The 21,121-nt window shown below is 45.6% G+C and overlaps 1 protein-coding gene and 1 long non-coding RNA gene across 2 annotated transcripts in view; both read right to left on the reverse strand.

The window, feature by feature from the left end:
* The window catches only part of LOC310657775, a 144,477-nt gene that overhangs the window by 50,107 nt on the left and 73,249 nt on the right, over positions 1-21,121 (reverse strand). The gene's annotated exons all lie outside the window — the stretch shown is intronic.
* The window catches only part of PRKG2 (protein kinase cGMP-dependent 2), a 69,644-nt gene continuing 49,737 nt past the window's right edge, over positions 1,215-21,121 (reverse strand). Inside the window, exons 9-19 of the mRNA XM_083398343.1 lie at positions 20,412-20,480; positions 16,596-16,694; positions 13,884-14,034; positions 11,347-11,483; positions 10,985-11,074; positions 8,641-8,782; positions 6,867-7,030; positions 5,610-5,732; positions 3,239-3,301; positions 2,947-3,013; positions 1,215-2,288 (exon numbers count right to left, since the gene is read on the reverse strand). Of these exons, the coding sequence (XP_083254469.1) occupies positions 2,193-2,288; positions 2,947-3,013; positions 3,239-3,301; positions 5,610-5,732; positions 6,867-7,030; positions 8,641-8,782; positions 10,985-11,074; positions 11,347-11,483; positions 13,884-14,034; positions 16,596-16,694; positions 20,412-20,480 (1,201 nt within the window). The 3' untranslated portion in view covers positions 1,215-2,192. The remainder of the gene's footprint in view (positions 2,289-2,946; positions 3,014-3,238; positions 3,302-5,609; positions 5,733-6,866; positions 7,031-8,640; positions 8,783-10,984; positions 11,075-11,346; positions 11,484-13,883; positions 14,035-16,595; positions 16,695-20,411; positions 20,481-21,121) is intronic.

Here is a 21,121-nt window from a genome sequence, read left to right on the forward strand (position 1 = left end):
CTACAGCTGTGGCGCCATCTCCCTGCAGTGGGTATAAAAAGCAGGCCACTGCCTTCCTACGCAGCCATTTTCACAAGGTGGCAGTAGCGAATCCTCAAACTGGCTGTGTCCTCCAACCCTTGTAGGATCCCTGGTTATCACCCCTTCCAGAGAGACAGGGTCACAGGAAAAAACACACAACCCCTTTGCTGTTCTGCTGTCAGCCTGCGGGGTTGAACTTCAGAAGTCCCTGCAGTCCCTATACTGGGTCATGCAAGTACCGTATTTTTCGCTCTATAGGACGCACCGGACCATAGGAGGGGGAGAACAGCTGCGCTCTGGGGGCTTCAGGCAGCTTCAGCGAAAGCAATACGAAGCCTCCAGAGTGCGGGGGGAGCTCTCCCTCTGCGCTTCGGAGGCTTCGTGTTGCTATCGCTGAAGCCAAGGAGCCTGCATTTGATCCATAGGATGCACACACATTTCCCCTTAATTTTTGGAGGGGGAAAAGTGCGTCCTATAGAGCGAAAAATACGGTATCTCGTTCATGAAACTCTGGCCTTAGATCTTGGAAAGGCTAGAGCACACGCTTTATCTGCCCAAGCTCATTTTCTGGCATCTGCTGGTAGGGCTGGGAAAGACCTCACTGGAGAGCTGCTGCCAACCAGTGTTGACAACACTGGGCTAGATGGCCTGATTTGAAATATGACATCTTCCTTTGTCGCTCCGCATTTTTGCCTTCGAGCCACTGCTCCACAATGGAAGAAAGAAAAAGGTCTTTGATTTCTATTTCTAATTCAACTTGTTTTTTCAATAAGACTGGAAGACTAAACATTTTCTACAAAATAGAAACAGGACCTATGCTTTTAAAAATCTCTCTCTGTGTTAAAACATGGCCAGTCAAGAAAGGAATAATGCTTTTTGTCCAAGTGGGTTAGATGTGATCCTCTAGGGATCTGTTGGTTTCCAGTTACCACCTGCCCCAGGCAGACCGACAAAAATATTAGGAAAGATCAAAACCTAAGGGCAGTGGAAACAAGTTTCCGCACTAGGCATATACTAAGCGAGGAACTGCAGCCAATTCCAGCTCTTTGACACTTCACTTCATGGTTTTTCAATATGTTGTGAAGCACCAATAATGCACAGGAATTGACTTCAGAAATATATGCTGAAATCTCTGCTAAATCAAGCTTTTTATATATATAAAAAAACCTCACACAGAGAGAACAGTTATTTGGGGGGAAAGACTACCACACTGAACGTAATTGTTCTGCAATAATTGCCTTTCTTGTCGCAAGTGTAAGTTGGCCATCTTGTAATGATATTGCACAATCCTTTTAGCTCCTCTCTGCCCTGACATTAATAGCATTTTTCTGTAGGAATGCCTATGTAGGGTGCATATGCGTATGCAGTAATCCCACCTGTGTATACCAACAACTGGATGTTAAGAAGACTGCTTTATGCTGATGCAAGACTGCAACGGGAATAAAGCCCTACTTAAAATACAGCTTGGCTCCTGAGTGCTTCACGTGGGGCTTATGTACATCACAACATGAGCGGGATATTTAAAAAGCTACTTTTAAGTGTGGGTTTTGTTTACCCTGGAAGATGACCAGAATAGGCCCCCTCCATGAAGCCATTCAGAATACTGCTCTGCTCTCCTGCATCTTCCCATTCCTCATACTGAGGGTTTACAGTTGCCAGTACAGTCATATCTTGGATCCCAAACACCTTGCAAGTCGAACGTTTTTGTTCCCGAACGCCGCAAACCCAGAAGTGACTGTTCTGGTTTGAGAACGTTCTTTGGGACCCGAACGTCCGACATGGCTTCTGATTGGCTGTAGGAGCTTTGGAAGTCGAACGGACTTCCGGAACGGATTCCGGTTGACTTCTGAGATACCACTGTGACGCACATCTCTACGAGAGATGAAGAAATTCTGTTTGCAATTAAACAAGGAGTGATGCTTCTTGCCACAGTCCCATCCTTCAAAGGACAAGGCAAAACCCGTCATGCTGCGAAGTTGCAAAGCAAGATAAAAGTGTGGGGGGGGGGGAGGCGTGTCGGCGTCTGTATCCTGCTCACACTAAATGCAGAAGTCTCCTTGATCTAAATGCAGCTGGGTTGGGCTCCTAAGAATTACGTTACATGACTAGTACAAACAATCTGTGGATGCTCGTATTTGTTGATCTATAAGCCTGCTTCTTCTTTTCTCCTCTTAGAAGTCTTTATCCCAGCCTGAAAGCTCATCTGGTGGGGTTCCCTGCTCAGGAGGGTATCGGTCGAAGTAGCTGTAATCCATTGGACCAGAAAGCTGCGAAAGAAACATGTTTAAGAAAATCTTAAGGGGGACACCAGGCAAAAAGCAGTTACAGAATCATAACTATCAGCTGAGATCCAGCTCCGAGGGCCTTCTGGCGGTTCCTCACTGCAAGAAGTGAAGTTACAGGGAACCAGGCAGAGGGCCTTCTCGGTAGTGGCACCCGCCCTGTGGAACGCTCTCCCTCCAGATATCAAGGAAATAAGGAGCTATGCAATCTTTAGAAGGCATCTGAAGGCAGCCCTGTATAGGGAAGTTTTTAATGTTTGATTATGTTTCTGTATATGCTAGGAGCTGCCCAGAGTGGCTGGGGCAACCCCGTCAGATGTGTGGGGTACAAATAATAAAATTATTACTATTCTCATCATCATCACCTAGTCCAACCCCACCGGCATTTAAGGCACATAGGCTTTGAACGACTTCCTAGCCACATTCCCAAAGCATGCTGGGATAACATCATGTCAGGCAACTCATTGCAACTATCCACTGATCCTGCCCAAATGAAATCAAGCACCGTCGACGTGGAAGAGAGGTTCTGTGAGACCAGAGTTTGAATCCCCGCTCGGCCCTTCTGACGCAAACGAGACTTCACCCTTGTGCAAATGGCCAAATGACAAGTGTTTAATGTCACATAGTATGACGTTCTCAGTACCTCTCTTTTTAAAGGAGATGTTAACTTCCTTGCCTTGAGTCCTTCCCAGTTAAAACCGTTCAGCCACCTAGGAAGGAAGGTTCAGAACAAGAAGATCAGTGAAACAGGCTTCAGTGGTTATAAGACGAGAGGCGCATCTGTCTTGGAAGGAAACAACATCACACTTTCATCCTGCTTTTGTGGCCACAAAAAGACTTCCATGTTTCTCCTCTGCTCTACAGCATCAGAGACAAAAGCAGGAGAAAAACAAGTGACTCTGGTTTGCAAGGAACCCCGCTGTTCCTTTCCTTACCTATGCCTCTTAATATCATGGATACCATTCTTCAGATTTCCTAACCTCTCCGTCGGATTTTGCCTATAAACAAAACAAAACAAAAGCAAAGTCAACGCTGCATAATTTGGAAGCTTTGTAATTTAATAATACTATCACCTTCCGTGTTCTAATGCAATTCAACAGGTTGGATCCTACCTATATATATATATATATACATACATACACACAGTATATATAAGCTTGCCTTGTTTTCTTTGTTGCCTCTGAAATATACTCGGAGTCGAGAGTGGATTTCATGCTCTTTATTCAGCTCATAGTGGTGAGGAGGAATGGAAGTTCCCCTAGAATGTCTGCTTGATATACATTATTTACACAATGGGCCCCACATGATTGGCTAATTCGGGATTCTCCTGTAAGCCAATCAGGTTGCGGATTCACTTCCACCTGGAGCTGGATTGGGTGGCTCCTGTGGACCAATCAGACTGCTGCATTCTGGATCCTATTGTTCTAGGACCAATCAGGCTGCTGCATTCTGAATCCTATTGTTCTAGGACCAATCAGACTGCTGCATTCTGAATCCTATTGTTCTAGGACCAATCAGGCTGCTGCATTCTGAATCCTATTGATCTAGGACCAATCAGGCTGCTGCATTCTGAATCCTATTGTTCTAGGACCAATCAGACTGCTGCATTCTGAATCCTATTGTTCTAGGACCAATCAGGCTGCTGCATTCTGAATCCTATTGTTCTAGGACCAATCAGACTGCTGCATTCTGAATCCTATTGTTCTAGGACCAATCAGACTGCTGCATTTTGGATCCTATTAAACTCAGTACATAACAGCATCACTGTTCCATCTCTGACCAAGATGAAAGAGATATCTTTTCTCTTGATAGGGGAGGGGGCTGAGGCTGTAAAAACCAAACCCCATCCCCCCCCCCACAACAGAAGAAATTATAAAAGCCAAAGGCGACGACTCATCCTTACTGCAAAGGGTGCAGCACCAATGCTCTGATCATCGCTACTTTGCTCACTCAAGGTATAGCAGAGTAGAAGCTTCTTGTACACCGTGTGCCATATTAAAACTGCTGCAGATTTGTAGTTAATTATAAGACAGGAGGCTAAGAGCATGAACAGATGGGGGGTTCATTCAGGACACTGAGGTGCTGAGTCAATGAATCCAGTCTGCTTGAGGTGGGGCAAACAGAAGACCTGGAAGAGAGGTCCTAGATCAGGGTCCATGTGCCCTTCTGCGGCAACCTTGATCTTCCAGTTTGCCTGGTCTTCTGTCTCTTTCTCTGGTGACAGATGCCTGTCTCCAGGTGGTCTCCCATCGAGGCACAGCCAAGATCTGGGCTGGCTCAGCTTCAGCAAGGCCGTTGAATCACCTGCCCCTTTTTTTTGTTTTACTTCCATGTGCAATGGACTTGCGAGAATGGGACGTGCCCATCCCAAAGTCCCAAAAAGCAGGCCTCTGAAAACAAGGTAAAGGCCTCTGAACCTCAGCCTTCAAGGGGCAAATTGGCTGCAACTTCCAGTTCACGTCTTCGGTTTTATGTTGGTTGCCTAGCAACTTGCGAGGAAGATTTTAATGTGAGCAGGGAAGCCAAAATGCAGCTGATTAACACAGACACAAGTGCAGCCTAATCTGAAGAGAAGAGTCGGGGGACAGCAGGCCCCAGGGAGGCCTTGGGTCTGGGCAAAAGTTGCCTGAGCACAGTGGCGTAGCATGGGTTGTCAGCACCCGGGGCAAGGCAAGTAATTTGCACCCCCCCCCGCTGCACTGTCCCTCCCCCAGATAGTCCCTCACTCTCTCTCCACACCGCACCGCACGCCTGGCACCCTCCCCTCCACAGTGGGCAGCGACCCGGCGGCTCGGATCGGATTCGCACAGCCATCACTGCAGTGAGAGAGAGTGAGTGAGCCAGGTAGGGGCAGAGAGCTGCGAGTGCGAGCAACCCCCCCAGATGTTGCGCCCGGTGCGGCCGGCCCTCCCTGCACCCCCCATGCTACGCCACTGCCTGAGCATAAATAGGCAGCCTGGCTATAGACTTTGATTGTGCATATCTACCTTCACTCAGAATGCCCAAAGTGGACAGAGCAATCAAGTAGCAATAGTTGAATGGAATTGCACTGTAAAATAAATAATGAAGTATCTCACACCCGGTAAACATTAAGCAAACAATGCATTTTTTAAAAAAACAAAAACTAAACACCCTCAGTTTAATAGTTAACACCCAAACATCTCAGCAGGATCTTTTTTGCTTCAAAAGAGAGAAAAGATAGGTTTTGGCTTAAGTTTAACAAGCTTTGATTTTTGGGCGCCTGGCAGAATGTAACACTGCTAAATTATTCTTTTCACACCTTTGCGACAAAATTGCCCTCCTCACCTGCAGAGCCGCCGAATCAAGTCTTCAGGCCGCTTTGTGATTATCCTGGGAAAATCCAGCCTTTCGACGCCTTTCAGAATCAAATTGTAGGTCATCATTTGATCGACCCCAGAAAATGGAGGACTAGAGTAAATGTCACGATTTTTAGAAATGGATTGGGGGTGGGATGGGGGGAGAGAGAGAAGGAAAAGAAAAAAAGAAAAATGCTCGAGTAAAAAGGAGTTAGTAATGACAAAAGAGAAATTCTATTTTAGGTACAGGTAAAATTCGCAGAAAGCTGTTTTATAGGAAGTCTCACTAATTGTCCTAGCGGCCCAGTATTGTCTACTCAGACTGGTAGCAGCAATCCAGGGTCTCTTCCACCGGGTTGGACTAGATGACCCCTGTAGTCCCTTCCAACTCTCTACAATTGTATTAATCTATGACCTGCTACCTGGTGCTTTTAAATGAAGATACTGGGGACTGAACCTGGGGACTCTTGTTTGCAAAGCACATGCTCTACCACTGAGCTATATTATTTCTTGTTTAATGCCCATGCAGATCTGAATGAAGAAAGAAAGAAAGAAAGAAAGAAAGGAAGGAAGGAAGGAAGGAAGGAAGGAAGGAGAAAGCTAGACCCCTTAACAGTTTGGCTACACTGAACCTTAAACAGAGATCATTCTGAAATATGAATGTATTATTACGGATTCGTGGGGGCCCTGCTTTTCCCTAGGTTTCTGGGTGCTGAGGTTTAACCAGTGTTTTGAGAATCAAGGTGAGCAGATAGGTGTCGGATTTAGCAGTGTAAAAATTCAGGCTAAGCTTCTGTTCCAGACTGGGACATTGCCTGAGGGGGGAAGTTATTGAGAAGTGCAAAGAGAGATCCTTGAGTCTGGGCAAACAGGGGTTGCCAGGGTTACGGCGGGCGATGGCTGAGACAGAAGGGATTGGGCAAGGGGGGTTGTTGGAAGAAGATGGAGGAAGTAGGAGAGCACCACATGGAGATGAAGGAGAAGAAGCCATCAAGGCGAGGCAGAGGCTAATTCAGCTGCTTCTGGATCTGAGCTTGCTGCTCTTCAGAGCAGTGGCAGAGCTAGCGGATTTGGCACCCGGGCGGTGCATGGCATGGCACGTCCTCGAACCCAGCTATAAAGTGTGGGCTCTACAATATGGACTCTCTCCATAATATAATAACCAAGCAAAACAACAGCAACTAACCTATTTGTGTAAAGAGTTCATAGAAGCAGTGATTCCTGAGGTAACTAATTTGGCACTTACTTTCCTGTCAGCAGCTCATATACTAGGATACCAAGGGACCAGAAGTCCACGCTGAAATCGTGTCCTTTATTCAGGATGACTTCAGGGGCAACGTACTCGGGAGTCCCGCAGAACGTCCAGGTCTTTTGCCCAGCTCCAATCTTCTTAGCGAACCCAAAATCAACCTCATGGTGGGAAGAGCAAATACTATCATCAGACAGTGAGACATTTAGCTTTGGCTGTTCTCATTTACAGCATCTAGCCCACTAGGGCTGGGCTATGGAGCGTGGCTCCAAAACCCAGAGCTGCCATACTGGCTTTGCGCAACCCAGGGCATTTACAAGTGGGCTTTGGAAGGCCAAGGGAAATGGGCTGCCATTTACAGTGGTACCTTGGTTCTCAAACTTAATCTGTTCCGGAAGTCCGTTCCAAAACCAAAGCATTTCTAAAAACAAGGCGCACTTTCCCACAGAAAGTAATGCAAAATGGATTAATCCGTTCCAGACTTTTAAAAGCAACCTCTAAAACAGCAATTGAACATGGATTTTACTATCTAAGGAAACCATTGATCCATAAAATGAAAGCAATAAACAATGTACTGCGGTCACACAATCAATCAATCAGTAGCTGAACTGGGTTCCACACAGTCACAAAAACAAAAGAGCCGCAAAAACGCAAAATAAATAGCAAAAACAGACAGACCTCAGGGTAACACTCAAAATGGAAGTGTGGCACTCAAAATGGAAGCGTAACACTCAAAAAGGAGCACGTTCGGCTTCTGAAAAATGTTCACAAACTGGAACACTTATTTCCGGGTTTGCAGTGTTTGGGTTCCAAGTTGCTTGAGTACCAAGGCGTTTGAGAACCAAGGTACCACTGTACTTAAAATGTACAGGATGGTGAAAGGTTGCTTTTCTCTTCCATCTGTTCTGCTCCCTCTGGCAGCTTGGTGCCAACCCTGACTTCCAGAAAAGTCTTTTAATTCCCCAGCACATAGTTAAATTATGGAACTCGTTTCCACAGGAGGCAGTGACACTGGTCCTGCTAGCTAGGGATGATGGGAGTTGTAGTCCAGGCTGGAGACCCCAGTTTGGGAAACCCTGGTCTACCCGAACCAGTAGCAGCTCTCCATGGTTTCGGACATAAGTCTTTCCCAGCCCAACTTGTAGACACCAGGGGTTGAATCTCAACATTGGCATGTATACTGAGCTATGGTCCTTCCATTATCCTATTTTCACCTTAGCATTTTGAGGGGGTACTTTGGTTCTGCTGCACACAGGTATGTCAGGAACCTATGAAGAGTCTGCATGAAAATATGGATGCAATTCGTCAATTGGAAACTGGGTGGTCCATGGAAGGAGGAGATTACGGGTGGCTTGCTGGTTTCCATCCTCACTCTACCCGAGTGGAGTGCAAGGAAGTTTCCTTTCTTTGTGAATGTTCCCTTTGACTTTGGGCTGGCAAACAATATTCTTCAGAGGCGCAGATCTGACCCAGGAGGCCTCCCACAATTGCTGACCTCGAGGATCATTCCTTCCGCTTAGACCAAGCAAGTAATTTACAGGAAGATTCTTGTGAATTAAAATTGTAACCTGGGAGGAAGGGGGTGGAATCGACACACCCAGGGGAATAATATTTCTTCCTAACCCTCGGGTTAAGTGCGACAGAGGCTTCAAGGATTAAGTGCTCTTAAAATTTCCCTTTAACGGGCATGGCACTGGATGAAAAGCAAGCTTCTCTCTGCAGTACAGTTATGGGCATTAAAGAAAACCAAACCAACCAACCACAACCTCACCAGCTTTATATATCCTTGAGCGTCCAAAATTAAATTTTCGGGCTTCAAGTCCCTGTAGATCACACTGATGTAATGCAAATATTCGATGGCTTCCGTCACACATCCGACACAGAACTTTGTAGTGGTTTCATCAAAGCTCCCTCTGAAAACAAGCAAACATTTCCCATCTTTTTCACACTGGCTGTAGTTCTGTAGTTCCTCCATATCCCATGCAATCCTTGAGCTCCAGAAATGAAGATCCTCTATCTCTCTCACATTTTATTTGATACAAGGAGAGCTGGGTCTAAATAAGCATGTCTGCGGCTGTAGTATATAGCCTGAGGGCTCCTACAGATTTCATTTTCATTGCATGTTCATGATTATTTGTGCTCATGATGCTGTTGTGTGGTGGTCATGCCCAAAACCACTTTCAACACTATTTGTGTGTGCAAAAGTTTGGGGGCAGTCACACTGCTTCATTACCAGTCAGTTTGTATCGAAGAACTTCCTGCTGAAATTCTTCAACTTCTTAAGAACTCGGGTTAAGAACTTAATTCATCCTGGAGGTCCGTTCTTAACCTGGAACTGTTCTTAACCTGAGGTACCATTTTAGCTAATGGGGCCTCACACTGCTGCCACGGTGCGATTTCTGTTCTCATCCTGAAGCAAAGTTATTAACCCGAGGTACTATTTCTGGGTTAGTGGAGTCTGTAACCTGAAGCGCCTGTAACCTGAAGCGTCTGTAACCCGAGGTACCACTGTACCAGAAATGTTCTGTGATGTATTTTCTCCTGCTCCAGAGGGTAGGCCTCGAACCAATGGCTTCAAGTTGCAAGTAAGGAGATTCTGACTAAGCATAATAATAATAATAATAATAATAATAATAATAATAATTTATTATTTATACCCCGACCATCTGGCTGGGCTTCCCCAGCCACTCTGGGCGGCTTCCAACAAAATACAGTGGTACCTCGGGTTAAGTACTTAATTCGTTCCGGAGATTCGTTCTTAACCTGAAACTGTTCTTAACCTGAAGCACCACTTTAGCTAATGGAGCCTCCCGCTGCTGCCGCTGCACCGCCGGAGCACAATTTCTGTTCTCATCCTGAAGCAAAGTTCTCAACCCGAGGTACTATTTCTGGGTTAGCGGAGTCTGTAACCTGAAGCGTATGTAACCCGAGGTACCACTGTATTAATCTCCTTCATTCAACCGAGGTTGAATGGCTATCTGTCAAGGATTATTTAATTGAGATTCCTGCATTGGATTAGATGACTCTGGAGGTCCTTTTCAACTCTATGATTTTATGATTCTCCTACTTTGGTTACCCTCTAGCCCCTCCGGAGAGCAATAACGTGCTAGCACTGGGGAAGCACTGCGGAACAAACTAAAGCAGCACAAATTCACCACTAAAGCATTAATATTGTGTCAAGAACTTGTAAAATGCACCTGCAACAAAACACAGGTCTGGAGGGGCCCTTCTTGCAGATTTATTAAACATTTTAGTAATTGCAAAACCCCTTGTCTAGAGACCACGGAAGAAACTTCCCCACAGGTAGTGTGGTGTAGTGGTTAGAGTGTTGGACTAGGACCTAGAAGAACAGGGTTCAAATGGCCATGAAGCTCACTGGGTGACGTTGGGCCAGTCACTTGCTCTCGGCCTAACCTACCTCACAGGGTTGTTGTGAGGACAAAATGGGGAGGAGGGAAACTATGTTCGCCAGCTCCTTGGAGGAAAGGTTAATAATAATAATAATAATAATAATAATAATAATAATAATCCACCCATTTGTCTGGGTGGCTCCCCACAAAATACAATAAAATTCCAACCATTAAAAACTTCCCTTGAGATGTCTTCTAAAAGTCAAATAGTTGTCAATCTGTTTGACATCTGATGGGAAGGCATTCCACAAGGTGGGATACAAATGTAATAATAATAAAAAAAAGATACCATATTTTTTGCTCTATAAGACGCACCAGACCACAAGATGCACCTAGTTTTTGGAGGAGGAAAACAAGAAAAAAAATATTCTGAATCTCAGGAGCCAGAACAGCAAGAGGGATCGCTGTGCAGTGAAAGCAGCAATCCCTCTTGCTGTTCTGGCTTCTGGGATAGCTGCGCAGCCTGCATTCACTCCATAAGACGCACACACATTTCCCCTTACTTTTTAGGAGGGAAAAAGTGAGTCTTATAGAGCAAAAAATACGGTAACTCTATCACGTTGCCCTGTTAAGTTTCTAAAAACCTGTAGTCTGTACACAGCCCCACTGAGCATGGATCTTAAGGCGTGCTTCTTTCTTTCTTTCTAAATCATTTTTTTTAAAGTTATTCTTCAGGTAGAAAACAAAAAAATGATAAATTATTACCTGTCTCTCAGGATACTCCACAGCTCACCACCAAGACAGGCTTCCAAGAGCATGTAAACATATTTGTTGTCTTTGAAAGTGCGGTACAATCTGAAGGGAATTGGAGGGAAATCAATCAGTCAATTAAAATTATTTGTAGGCTATCCTTTATGAGCAAAACTCACTCAGGACGATTTACACAATAACAAATTTGTTCATTAAAAATACAATTTCCAGGGGAAAATAATAATACAGTGCAAAACCTCCCATAAAACGCAAGCATCTGAGCAAGCTGGAAAATTCTTAAGCTAAACCATACCTGGGCTATGTCATTTTCTATAACAGTGGTTAAAGCTGAATAGAAAACAGAGAAAGCAATTTACTTCACAATGAAGGGAGAGCAGGCTTCTTCTAGAATTTTCTTTTCGGAGTGAATGTGCTCCTGCTGTTTGGTATCCACTATGTGTTTCTTCTTGATACATTTCATGGCAAATGCGATGTTCTCGTTCTTCACTTTCACCTGAGTTCACATTAGGGGGGAAAAACAGTTTTAAGGGGCTACACGATCATAAGCTCCCACCCTCCCCAGGTCCCTCAATTTTTTGCAGAGTAAACAGAACAGAATGATACGTGCTGACCATAATGGAATTTATGTTGATAGGAAAGGGGTTTTCGTCCATATATGTTATAACCCTACAATTAACAAGAATTTTGGAGGAAAATGCCCTTCAATATGATCGGTTTTGTCTAAGACAGTGGTGTCCAAACTTTTTTCAAAGAGGGCCAGATTTGATGAAGTGAAGGGCTATGGGGGCCGACCTTTAGGACTGATGTTGTTGAGGATTTTTTAGGATTTCACCCCAGGAAATAAACTGCCACAGGGGCCAGATTAAACCAATTGGCTCGCCGGATTATGCCCCCGAAACGGACTTTGGACATGCCTATGTGATGTCACCATATGAGAGTGCTGGAGGTGAAATAGTTAAACAGGTTACCCAATCAGAACCCGGGGGTGGAGTCAGAGGGACTATAAAACCAGCTCTGGGAGGGGCAAAGGGAGGGAGTTCATTGGGAGGTTGATTGGAGTGGGAGTGAATTGGGATAGAGTCTGTGGGTACATTGAGTTAGGGTAGCAAAATAAGTTGAGTCAGGAACAGTTAGGGGCTAGGAAGACAAGTAAATATCTGAGAGGTGGTTTAGTGAGGGAGAGCAGGTAGCGGAAGTTATAGGTCTGGATAGGCACCCCATGACTGTAATTGACCGATACTGTTTATGAAACCACACGCTTGTTAAACTGCAATAAATAAACAAAAGTTTATGTTCCAATTTAACCCTGACTGGACTCAGTATTGTCCCAGGTAGGGCCTGGCTGGTGACAGCGAGAAATAAAGTGGTGGCGCAGGGATCAATAGACGGTGAAAGGTCCGGGGACCCTGTGTGATCGCCACAGCCTGCTCCAAGATATTTGGTGGGGGGGCGGGCAGGCTATAGGATCAAGCATCCACAGAATATGAAGCTATGGAAAACCACTAGACCTGAGGATTTAACACATGAGAACTGCAACCAAGTGTGGCAGTATGATGCGCTGCCATTCAAGATTCCAGCCGGTCAATTCCACTCCCTACTTTTCTTTTCAAAACAGCCATTCAGCATTCTATTGGCCATTGAGCACGCTCAGTCCTCATTGGGTAGTTTGCTTTCTCCCCCCTCCCCCCCCCCGGCCAATCACTTAGGATTTTATTCATAAAGGTTTTTATAATTCTGGAAACCCTATTCCCACGCTGCTGGTATCTCCCTCTCATGCAATGCCAACCACAACCTGAACATTAGAAACGGGGGTGGGGGGTGGGGAATGATTGACTGGTTAGGCCCAATTAACTGCAATGAGTCTTAGCCTGTTTATATATTTGGAGGAATCCGCCAGCCAGCCAACTGCTGCCCCTTCTCCAGCATTGGCAGCTTGCAAGATGTGCTGATCGCTGGTGTAATGGAAGGTAGCTGTTAGGGAGAATGGGAGAGGAGCTACTGTTTCTTGCAAGTGCTCAATGACACATGCAGGCGTGCCAAGCTCCAGCCGAAGCCCTGCGACGCTGCCATCACGACGCACCCATCACGATGCCCGCAGCATGGCCATGGGCAAAGAGGCTGGAAGGCAGGTGGCGAGTCAGCACACGGGCAGCGAAGCTTTGAATTGGCTGGCGGCTGGCACCAATCAAAGCCCAGCTCCCTTCCTCCGTGGGGCGGGGAGAAGCCAGGAGGGAGGGAGGGAGGGAGGAGACGCCGCTGCGGTGTGTGGGTGTGTGGGAAATGGCGCCCAAAAAAATTGCAAAAAAAATGGCGCAGCCCGAACGATCAAGCTGATCCAAGCGGCGATTCCAGGACCGTCCGAGAGCCAGATTCAGAGAGCAATTGGGCCTGATCCAGCCCGCGGACCTTAGGTTGCCATCCCCTGTGTTATGTACTGAGTTGAATAGGATCCAAACTGCAGCAGTCTGATTGGTCCTAGAACAATAGGATCCAAATTGCAGCAGTCTGATTGGTCCTAGAACAATGCAGCAGTCTGATTGGTTGGCAGGAACCACCCAATCATGCTCCAGATATAAGTGAATCCACAACCTGATTGGCTTACAGTAGAATTCCAGAATTAGCCAATCATGTGCAGCCCATTGTGTAAATAATGTATATAAAGCAGATACTTTGAGGGGACATTCATTCATTCCTCCTCACCACTATGAGCTGAATAAAGAGCATGAAATCACTTTGCGACTCTGAGTATATTTCACCCTGTGTTAGAGAATGCACTTGAAAATATGGGAATCCTGAGGCCCTAGGAAGTGCAAGATCGTCCACGCTGGCACGGGTACACCAAAACATTCAGATCAGAAGCAGCAGTCAAAACATTTAAAAGGCAAATTCTTACAAGTTCCACTCTTCCGAATCCACCAACACCCAGGGTAGCGACAATTTCCAGGTTCTGAAACGGGCAGGAGGAAGGAAACTGGGTTACTTTTTCTTTCAGCTGTATCATCTCCAAAGAGACGTCGCTGGGTAGCTGCTCCAAGGAAGAAACTCTGCATTAAAAAGAAATAAAACACCCCCTTCAGTTCAATCTCACTGAGTGTGCAACCGAGAATTGCTGCAGTCGTCTGATAACGTTTTTCGAAGTATGTTTTTGACGTTCCCCCACGTTGTTCAAAGGTATCTTTCCTCAAACACCTGGAGCAATCAGCTCACAGATGGCCCTTTTCTGATTGAGCTGGCAGAGGAAAACACCCCCCAAATTCATTTAAATTATTTTGTTTTTGCAAGCTCAGTTTCAAGACCTTTTCATAGCTCACTGAAGTTTTAAGAAGAAACCACCAGTGTGGATAGGAATGATGGCTTCTTCCTGGCACAGAGGAAAGGCATTGTGAGTTATTTGTCCTGGATAAGTCATCAAAGTAACGATGGCAGGTGTGTCTCAATAGGAGAACACTTCCCAAGAACATCTTGCAGCATTTTTGGTGTCCTTGAATTAGAATGTCTTTAGCATGTAAAAGGAGAAAAGAATTCCATGACTTCTTACAGGAGAAAAGTTAGCATAAATGATAAGGAAAATAGTGTTGTTTTCTTAAAGGAAGATTTGACCGGGAACAGAATGCGATCTTTTTCTAATGAAGTTTTGAGAGTTTCCCTCCACATGTCAAAAATACATGCAGATGAGTTGCAGCTGTCACCTGCTGTTCTGCTGAAAGTCTCTTTTTAGTGGCAGCATTTCATGAGGCATTAAATATTGATTGCAATCTCTCTGTTTGGGTACCTCGGGTCTGAAATGGCAATTTGTTTGATGAACAGCCATCTGCTTTTACTGCATGTCTCAGTGGCCTTTTGTAGGTTTATTGTAATGAAGTGAGGGCCAAATAATTTCTCGTCAGAAGGCCAATGGTAATTTCTCCAACTTGAGCACTGATTCCTGTTCTGCATTAATGGTCTTTCGGATAATCCATTAAAACTGATCCAAATGAAAACGATACTGAGACTGCCTAATAATGCCTAATATTGCTGTGACGGGTGCCTGTGTTTCCATGGTTCTGATCAGCACTAAAAGGAAAAATACAGTGCTAGTAGCAGATAAAGTCTATTTGAAGCCACCATCCTTTACAATTAATCCATCCCACTTCAGTTTTTACTTAAGGTGACATTATGCCTGCAGTGATGGTGCACATATAGTGATGCTATAAAGCAAACTGTTGTTCCCAGGCTACGTCAGTTTGGACGAGGGCTGGAATGGCTAAAATTGCATGCAGCCCGGGTTAAGATTGCACGCAGATAGGAATTTCTGAGAAAAAATTAAACAGCTGTACTTAAGGGCTTCCTACTATCATTTATGAGAATGGCAAAGTGGAAAGCATACATGCAAAGAACTGAATGCAAAACTAAAAAAAAAATATTAGGGGAAGGTTCTGGATTGTGGCCAATGCATTGGAATCCCCCTGCTCCATTGCGCAGTGACACTCACAGTGGTGCCATATGTTATGGTAACACAGCCAAAATACTAAAAAAACCACCACAAAAAACAAAAAGCATAGATGGACTGGAAGATATCATCGCTGAGCAGCTCTGCTGGAAAACAACAAAATGCTTCTATGCTGTGATCTTATGTTGCTCTTGTTGTTGTTTAGTCGTTTAGTGGTGTCCGACTCTTCGTGACCCCATGGACCAGAGCACGCCAGGCACTCTTGTCTTCCACTGCCTCCCGCAGTTTGGTCAAACTCATGTTGGTAGCTTCGAGAACACAGTCCAACCATCTCGTCCACTGTCATCCCCTTCTCCTTGTGCCCTCCATCTTTCCCAACATCAAGGTCTTTTCCAGGGAGTCTTCTCTTCTCATGAGGTGGCCACAGTATTGGAGCCTCAGCTTCAGGATCTGTCCTTCCAGTGAGCACTCAGGGCTGATTTCCTTCAGAATGGATCGGTTTGATCTTCTTGCAGTCCATGGGACTCTCAAGAGTCTCCTCCAGCACCATAATTCAAAAGCATCAATTCTTCGGCAATCAGCCTTCTTTATGGTCCAGCTCTCACTTCCATATATCACTACTGGGAAAACCATAACTTTAACTATACGGACCTTTGTCGGCAAGGTGACGTCCTTGCTTTTTAAGGTGCTGTCTAGGTTTCTCATTGCTTTTCTCCCAAGCAGCAGGCGTATTTTAATTTCATGACTGCTGTCACCATCTGCAGTGATCATGGAGCCCAAGAAAGTAAAATCTCTCACTGCCTCCATTTCTTCCCCTTCTATTTGCCAGGAGGTGATGGGACCATGATCTTTGTTTTTTTGATGTTGAGCTTCAGACCATATTTTGTGCTCTCCTCTTTCACCCTAAATCCGAGATGCCACCACAAGAGTTTTCGAGGTCTCAGTTAGCTTGCGGATTTGTGGGACTTGAAAGTGGATGGAAAATGCTGAATGAAAAGTAAATAAATAAACAGACACAGTAACTTTGGTCACCCATGAGTCCAAAATCGGTGGCGCTGCAGTCTGTATGCCCTTTTAGCAGGTCTGCTGTCATAATGTAGATATGCGCCACCAACCCTACAGAGTGTTGAAGAAGTTACTTTCCATGCAATTTCAAGGATCAGCTGTGAGACTTACTGAGCTTGTCTTTTTTCATCGTCCCGAGCCAGGGTAGCCACATAACCCGCAAGGTATGCCTGGAGTTCTTCAAAAGTCCCAACTGTTTGATTGAAGGTTCTGCAGAACAAAAAGAATGAACCAACATGGAAGATCATTGCTAGGAGTGACCAGAACACATTTTCGTCAGTTTGTCCCCCCCCCCCCCCAATTAAATATACCACAGAAGTATCTTTGATTTCTACTTAGATCTCGTTAGCCAGACATATGGTAATGAATAAAAACACCCAGAGATAATTGCTGTGTTTGAACGGAACAGCTTCAATGGGCAAACACTGCATGAGGCCGCAATACACACAGGCACTGAAAAACCTGGTTGTCATATTGATGCATATGCTGTTATGGGGGATGACATTGTCTTGTTGTGCTGTATATGTGATAAAGGGGAGCCACATCAGGGTCAAGGCATCCTCCTTTGCTTGTCCCTGTGCTAGTTTAAGTTTCTTGGTTAAATATTCTAGTAAGGCAGTTTCCCATACGTTTTGATACCAGCGGTCTATATTCACTCCTGATAGGACCTTCCAGAGTCTAGTTGTAATGTGTTTAGGAACTGGGCAGAGGAGAAATGGTGGAGACCGCCTCCCCATCCGGACCCTTCCAGGGAGGAGGAAGAGGAAGGCAGTATAGATTTACAACAGGGGTTTGAGGGAGGTCACAGCTCAGAGGAAGATGAGGGGGAAAGTTGGGAAACTGTGGGCGAGTCAGAACAGCTGGCTGACATGTTGTCACTAGAAAGCATTCCAGACCCACCATCTCCCAGAACCCGGCGGGCCTTAAAAGTAGGAGAGCAAAGAGCTCGATGACAGAGGGCACTTAGCGGCACCCATAGAGGAGGTGATGAAGATGACAAATGAGGAAGTGGGAGAGACGGGGGTGGGGTGGAGATGAACTTGGGTCAGCGTCATTATCCAAGAGGCTTGGTTCTAGAGCCTCTCTCTGTAAAGTTTGAAATAAGAAAGGACCGTAAGAAACTTTTCCTTGTCTTTATGCTTTCCCGGGCAACCAGCTCACAGTATCCTGACATGATGTTTCTAGCTGCTGAGAGTAAGTGACTATGAGCTCCTTGTCGTGTGTATGGGTGTTCTTGTCCTGGGAGATATTTAATGGGGCTAGTTCTGGAGTTGCATCTATTACAAAACCCTACACAAACACTATTTGATAGAATGAAATAACATTTGTAGCCTTATTGGAGTTCACCGATTGGGTCTGCGTTGCTCCAGGACAGGAGGAAGGAAGTCAAAATGACACCGGGTTGGTTCAAAGAAAGAGTTTATTCTGCTCTCCGGATAGCAGAAGGCACTTGCATGGTGAGTCCACAGCAAGTCCAAAGAAATGACAGGTTTCATGCTCTGGTACTCTCAACCATAAAAGGATCTTCCTTCCTGTACTTCTGACCATAAAAGGATCTTCCTCTTCCTACTCTTATCTGGGAAGACGTCATAATCTCCGGGAACACGCTTTTGGCGTTTTCCCCGGACATTGGTCTTGCGCGTATTTTGTGGTCAGCACATAAGATAAAGTTCTGACGTGTTTTCTTTGTTCCCCTGGAGAGCCAAGGCCATCCCTTGCCGTGACTGATAAAGGAGAGAACTGTTTATGCAGTTGTGTCCTTATTATGGTTTTGCTCAACAGTTCAAGTTTTACGCATTTAAAAGTGCTCTCTTTTGAAAGAACAAAAGGGGGGTTGAGTCAGTTTTTAAACTTACTACACAGAAACCCATTCCTTCACATTAGCCCTCCACACCTCTCTCTCCCCACTTTCTTTCCCCAAAACTGCATGGTGTCCATGCCAATAGTGTCTCGTACCAAATGTAATCAAACCGTGAAAAAGACTCCATTAATTGAAAATGAAGACGCTGTTTTCCTTGTTTGTTTTTGTAACACAAGAAAATATTTAATAAAAACCAATTAAAACAAAACAAAAAACCTGATTGCACCTGCTTGAATGCAATTATAGGAAATTAACACTCTATGACAGGCCTTCACAACTTCTGACCCACCAAGCTGAACTCACACCACCACACTATGTAGCATGGTCTGGAGGGGACTTCATTAACCTATATTTGTTGACTGCAAAAACAAAAGGGGTTTGACAAGAAACAGGCTGAGAAGGGTGTGTCAGAAAGAGAGAGAGAGGATGGTACAGAGAGACAGAGACAGACAGATAGACAGACAGACAGACAGACACGGAGAGGTACGAGGATGGAACGGGGATGTTTCCAAACTGTCACTATTTTCAGATGGGACTGGCAAACTCAGGGTGTGTGATTAAAGTTGATTTGAAGAAATGAGCAGTTTGTGGATAAGCAGTCTTTTGGGAAACCTCATCTCCCACGAATGATTTAGCACACTGGCAAACTCAGGTTGTGGAATTAAAGTCTATTTTGTGCTCTTGTGCAACAAACCTGAACATTTTGTGATAAGGACAGGGGTGGGAAAATGCATTGGAAAAAGTGAGATAACATTTGCTTGAGTCAACATCATATAACTCATCCTGCAAACGAATGAGAACGAATGCTCAGTAAATAGCTGGCATCCTCAAATGTGCCCACACTTTGTGCAAACAAACCAGGATGGATGCTTGGTAAACAGGGTGTCTGGGACAGGCAGGAGAGAGAAGAGGGTGGCAGAGAGAGAAAAGGGACTTAGTGGAAGTTACTTATTTCGGATATGATCCAGGAATCAAGTTTTGATGGACTCTTAATTTTCATTGATTTTGAAAGGTATGAAGTATGTGTTTAAATCTCTCCTACAACAAACAACGGGACTTTCTGCGCCTTTAGTAGGGATGTCGGGGAATTGCAACAAAACCAGAAACGGAAGTTAAAATTCTTGCAGTCTGTGTGTTCACCTGTGCTCAGGAATGGAAATCAGTCGAGTGTGTGCAGTTTGTAATTGTTCGCATCATTGTTGCTGTTTTCTCAAACAATAAGTAGTTACTTTGTTTTTTTTATAAAAAAATCGTTTTGCTGTTTCATTTACGTTGAAGTAAAAGGTTACCTAAGCTACATGACTTTACATCAAATAGCAGACAAATAACAAAATATTTAGCGGAAACCAAACTGCAGCAGAATGGAAGCAGCGCTAATTGTGCCCCGAGAAGAGAAGACTGAGAGGTGACATGATAGCCATCTTCAAGATGGAGCAAGCTTGTTTTCTGTTGCTCCAGAGCAGGGGTCAGTGAACTTTTTCAGCAGGGGGTCGGTCCACTGTCCCTCAGACCTTGTGGGGGGCCGGACTATATTTTGGAAAGGTAAAAAAATGATGCAAGAGCACCAGGAGCACCGGTGGCTGCTTACCTGTGTCTTGCGAGCAGCAGGGGCTGGTGGTGGCGAAGGGATGATGAGTGGTGCATGAAAGGGCTCTGGAGAGGGGCTGCTTAAAATGGCGGCTGCTCGAGCGCTGCTGCTGCTGGCACCAGCAAAGCTCAGTCCCCTTCCTCCTCTAGGCAGGGCGGGGAGAAGCCAGGAGGAGGGAGGGAGGGAGGAGGAGGAGGAGGCGCCGTGTGAGGGAGAGGGAGGGAGAGGGAAAGAATGTGTGCATGCTGGTGATCCACGCGATGATTCCCAGACCGTCCACAGGCCGGATCCAGAAGGCAATTGGGCCTGATCCGGCCCACAGACCTTAGTTTGCCTACTCATGCTCCAGAGGGTAGGACATGAAGCTATAGATTCATATGACAAGAAAGGAAGATTCTGACTAAACATTAGGAAGAACTTTCTAATGCCAAGAGCTGTTTGACTGTGGGGAGCACAAAGTCACAAAGATGCCACTTACTCTCGGTCTATGACAAGGCACTCCACGTCGTTTTCATCGGCAATTATATTAGCAGACCTGACGTCGTCACTGTAAACGGAAATAAATCAAGGAATCACACTGACTAAATTGTTCTGCCCAATACAGAGATATTAAAAAGTGGCGTATTAGACGTCAGCTTGCGTACAATTGTCAGAAGTGGTGAATGAGGAGGACGGAACAGCATGACAGATCTCCCAGAGGTGCTGAGCTCGCTAGGATAGGCTTGAGGTGCAGTGGTGACAAGGTTATGGGAACCCTGGGCTGGCAGTGGCAGCCTGCAGGAGCCTAACAGCACCAACCCAAGCTTCTGCAACCTCAAAGATGCCTTGCTCCACCCCTGTCAGGGCTGTCTTACCCATAGGTGCTAGGGGTGCGGGGCACCCGGGCGCGGGCTCTCAGGGGCACCAGGCCAAGAGTCCGGAGCCTGAGAGTTGAGTCCGGGGAAGAGCCCGCCCGTTGGTAGGAGTGCCGCGGTGGGCTCTTCTGCTGTGGGCGGCTCTGCGCTGCGAATTTGGGGGTGACCAAGCCAGTGAGATGCTGAGGTGGCTGGCCGGCCAACTCCGCCCTCCTGCGCACCTGGGACTGGGCAACCTGGGTGGCCTGGATCTTTGCACCCCAGCGCCGCATATGCTTAAGAAGAAGAAGAGTTTAGATTTGATATCCTGCCTTTCACTCCTCTTCAGGAGTCT

This window comes from Podarcis tiliguerta (genome assembly GCF_965153285.1).
Source record: "Podarcis tiliguerta genome assembly, chromosome: 9".
Taxonomy (NCBI): Eukaryota; Metazoa; Chordata; class Lepidosauria; order Squamata; family Lacertidae; genus Podarcis; species Podarcis tiliguerta.